The 4,166-nt window shown below is 33.9% G+C and overlaps 1 protein-coding gene across 1 annotated transcript; it reads right to left on the reverse strand.

Annotated features, from left to right (window-relative positions):
• Positions 1-897: 897 nt before the first annotated feature.
• Positions 898-2,995, reverse strand: LOC145136722 (gibberellin receptor GID1B-like). The gene is made up of 2 exons (XM_079070830.1): positions 2,628-2,995; positions 898-2,017 (listed from the first exon to the last, which is right to left on the reverse strand). Exons 1-2 carry the CDS (start codon positions 2,664-2,666, stop codon positions 1,013-1,015), a joined length of 1,044 nt encoding a protein of 347 aa, XP_078926956.1. The 5' UTR covers positions 2,667-2,995; the 3' UTR covers positions 898-1,012.
• Positions 2,996-4,166: the final 1,171 nt, after the last annotated feature.

The raw sequence follows: 4,166 nt of genomic DNA on the forward strand, positions 1-4,166 counted from the left end.
AACTGATATCAATAAGACACAATTTGTAATATTTTGTTTAGTTCAATAAAGTAGAACAAAGCGATTAGATGAAACGTACTCATGATGATTATTAGTTGAAATCTTATTTGAGATTTATTTGCAATAATATAAAGAACATGAATTCAAACGATATAGAAACATACTTCATAAGCACAAGGAAACCATGGACGCAACAAACTACCATAATCAAGAAATTAACAAACTTGGGATTGTTTTTGCAGATTATAACAATGAAAACCAGGGCACATAATCATATTTACGCAGATCAAGAGTAAAAACCATCAAAGTCTTGACTCGATAAACTTACGTCTTGTGGTTATAATTCGCAAAGAAAAATACATACAAGTTCAAGAAATCTAGCTAGTGACAAATGTGGAATGCAAAAGAGCCATAAATATGAGGCTTTTCATAAAAATGGAAACCAAACAAACCTTTATATACTTATATCAGATCAATTATCAAAAGTATATAATATAATATATAAAAAAGAAAGATAATAATAATAGTAATATTACAAAGTTTTTTTGGGTAAAGGTGAAACCCAAAAAAAAAACCATCCACGGATGCTTTCTTCCCTTCAAAGTTCAAACATCCATGTCCTGCTGATGTTAGCTTCAGTAACAATGACCATCTTGATCAAATTCACAAGGGAGGATTCTTGCCAATAATCCCTCTTAAGCCACGATGACCCACATGAAAATTACCGTTTTACCCCTGCCGGAGGGACACACACACACACACTTGTATTCTTAATTTCTTATCACATCCACCCAACAAAACTACATATAAACTACACACCAGCATGGGGGTAAGAAAGGAAAAAAAAAAAAAAAAAGAGACTAACAGTAAAAGTAGTAGTAGTAGTAGTAGTAGTAGTAGTAAAAATGTCAAAAGCTTTGTGTTATGTATGGATTCTTCTTCTGTAGTTGAACAGTTAAAAAAAGTCTTTTTCTTTTTTGGAGTTTTTCTTCTATGAACAGAAAAGGGTTAATTAAGAGCTCACAAAGCTTTTGATCTCCTCCATTAACGTGTAGAAATGCTCATTATTAGGCAAGAAATAGAATCCAATGGTGGCTTTTTTCAAGAACAATAGCTTCACTTGTTGCCCTGTGTTTTCCAACCCTTCAACATACGCCAATTGCCAATCCTGAACAAGATCTAATCCAGCCACCACCACTAAACTTTTTGGAAATTTAACCCCTTCAAGACTGATGCCACGTGGCCCAAATATGTTACACGCAGGATGATCACGATCTTCCCCTTCAGGCAAAAAAGCTCTCCAGTACCAATCTCTATCTTGAACTCTTACGAAGTATTTCCCATCTAATTTGTTTTCTGATTCTTTTCTTTCTTCTCCACCAAACAACGGATGTAATAATATGTTTCCAAGCACCTCAACGCCGGATTCCGCCGCTCTAACCGCCACATGATGGGCTATGTTGCCGCCGGAGCTGTCTCCGGCTAAATAAACATGAACTTTAGGGTCTTTACCACTTAAAAGCCATGATCTTGAATGAACCCATTTCAGAGCTTCCCATCCATCTTCGTAAGCACAAGGATACCGGTGTTCTGGTGACCGCCGGTAGTTTACTGAAACCACGACGCCTTTGATGAGTCCGGTGAGACGGCGGCAGAATGTGTCGTAGATGGCGCTGTTAGCAGAGGAATGAGTGAAGCTTCCGCCGTGGAAGAAGATTATTACCGGGACGATTTCGGTGGTGCTCAGTGGTTTTTCGAGTTCCAAGATTCCGGCTCCGGGTTGACGTGAAAATTCGTTTTCCAGCGGGGAGCATCTGTAAATTCGGTTGAGGAGACTGGTGGCGCGGTCGACTACATCAAAAGAGTAAACGCCGTCCACTGGAACGGTGTTGGCCGCAACTTTCCGGTCAAGAAACTCCGCTAACTCGCGATTGAAGGTGCCGTCCGGTCGCCGGAGCATGTTGTACGCTAACTTGAAGTTGGAAATTAGGATCCATGTGTGAAGCGGAACTACTTTCTATCAAAAAAGAAAAACAAAAACCAGAATTATTTCCAACTAAAAAAAATCGAAATATATTCCAGAAGATCAACATTTGTCCACACCAGATTGATCAAATACAAATGGATAATCAGAAAGCATGAAGAATTTGGGAAATTTGATGATTGAAAATAAACAAATGTCAAAAAAAAAAAAAAAAGGTAAACCCCCAAATCACAACGATGAAAATCAAGGATAATTACCAAGTTGATCGATTAAATACCATAAAAAATAAAAGAAACGTGAGATTCAATGATCGAAATTAAACAACTGGCAAGAACCTAGAAAACGCTTGTAAATCATGATAAAAAGAATACAAATTTTAACCCTAAATCAAATGAAAACCCCCACAGGACCAAATTAATCGATCAAAAAACATAGAAAAAAAAGTAATGATGAGGAAAAGACACAAAAAAATTAAACCCAAATCAAAGAAAAAGAAAACCCCAAAAATTACCAAATTAATCGATCAAAACCCATATAAAATAAAGATTTTTTTTTAACTATTTTGGGAGGAACATGACAAAAACAAAAGAAAGAACAGAGGAGCAGAGAAGACAGATCATAAAGTAAATAAGAGAAACTATACCTTGGCTTCATTTGCGTTGATTTCATTACTACCAGCCATGAATGAATCGAGATTTCAAGATTCGGAAGAAGAAAAAAAAACCTGTTTTCTGGAAGAACAAAGAGCGATTAACAGATTAGAAACACTCGAAAGATCTTGAAAAAGATGAGTGTTTGACCACACATAACTGATCTTTTTTTCTGGGTTTTTTCTGCAACAAGATGAGACACTTGTCTGATGTAAAAAAAGAAAAAAACACAGAAGAAATAGTGGGATTTGAAGGGCGGGTAGAGAGAGAGAGAGAGAGAGAGAGAGAGAGAGAGAGTTGAAAGATGAGCGTTTTTTTGCTAGTTTGAGGAGGTGGTGTAGTGAAGGATAAGAGAGAGAGAGAGAGAGAGAGAGAGAGAGAGGGGGGGAGTCAAACACAAAAGAACGACGGTGGTGGACGGAGACGAGAGAGACGACAAAGCAGGCGGCCGAAATACTGTTTTAGAAGGGGCCCACGTACAAACAACACCTAACACTAAATGGTTAATAAATCTTTTCCGGTTCTAAATTTAACCAATTTCGGTCTTTTAAGTTATCAACTTCTATTTATTTTGGGTTTTCAAACATGGAAATCGTTCCAAATAATAACATATTTCAATTTATATTTTATGTTAAGCAACAAGGTCTTCACAAAATCAGGATCTTATTTCTGATTTTATTTTATATATTATCAATTATTAGAAATTAGAAATTGTCTCATCCCCTATCACGAATAATTTTTAATTGTCTTTGTAAACTCTTAAGTTTTAATATCCGTTTTACGGGGAATGTAATATGTTTTACGGGGAATGTAATATGTAAATTTTCTATCGGGCCAGTTTTTATAATTTTTTAAAATACGTTGACCATTTATTGTAAAAAAATTGCATCAAACATTTTTTGTAATTTAAATGGACAATTTTATAATTTATTTTCTTTATATGAACTAAACCAGCCAACATACAAAAGTTTTGTAGCCAAATCTCAAACTCAAAGAGCATACTGTTTAAACACATGAACCATTTCTAAAATAAAATAAAAACATATACCTTTTCTATAAATTATAGGGACGATTTTGTAATATTTTCTATAAGGGGGTAAAAGCTACCAACATGCAAAGCATTATGACCAAAGTCCAAACCCCTAAATTATATTTTTCATAATTAGTTGCTTTTATTATATATGATAATAAAATTTACTTTTAAATTTTACCTAAATTAAAAAAAGTAATTGTAATTGATTGAAGAAAACATGTTATAATAGCCAAATTTTCTAAGGTTTTTTCACAAAATATAAAAAAAAAATAAAAAAATGACAAGTTACTTTTTTCATTGTGTTATTTGTAACAAACAAATTCTATAAATATATTACACTCCAAATTTTAATGTCGACAAGTCATATTTTCTTAAATCCATAGTAGATTACTAGCTAAAAATATAAAATAAAAAAAAATCAATTTTGATCATTCATAACTTTTGCGACTATGTTTTAGTTTATTTTTTCATTGTATTTTTTATAACAACATCTAGCCAT

Source organism: Lactuca virosa, chromosome 9, assembly GCF_052849685.1.
Source record: "Lactuca virosa cultivar CGN04683 chromosome 9, Lactuca_virosa_CGN04683_v6, whole genome shotgun sequence".
NCBI classification, from domain to species: Eukaryota; Viridiplantae; Streptophyta; class Magnoliopsida; order Asterales; family Asteraceae; genus Lactuca; species Lactuca virosa.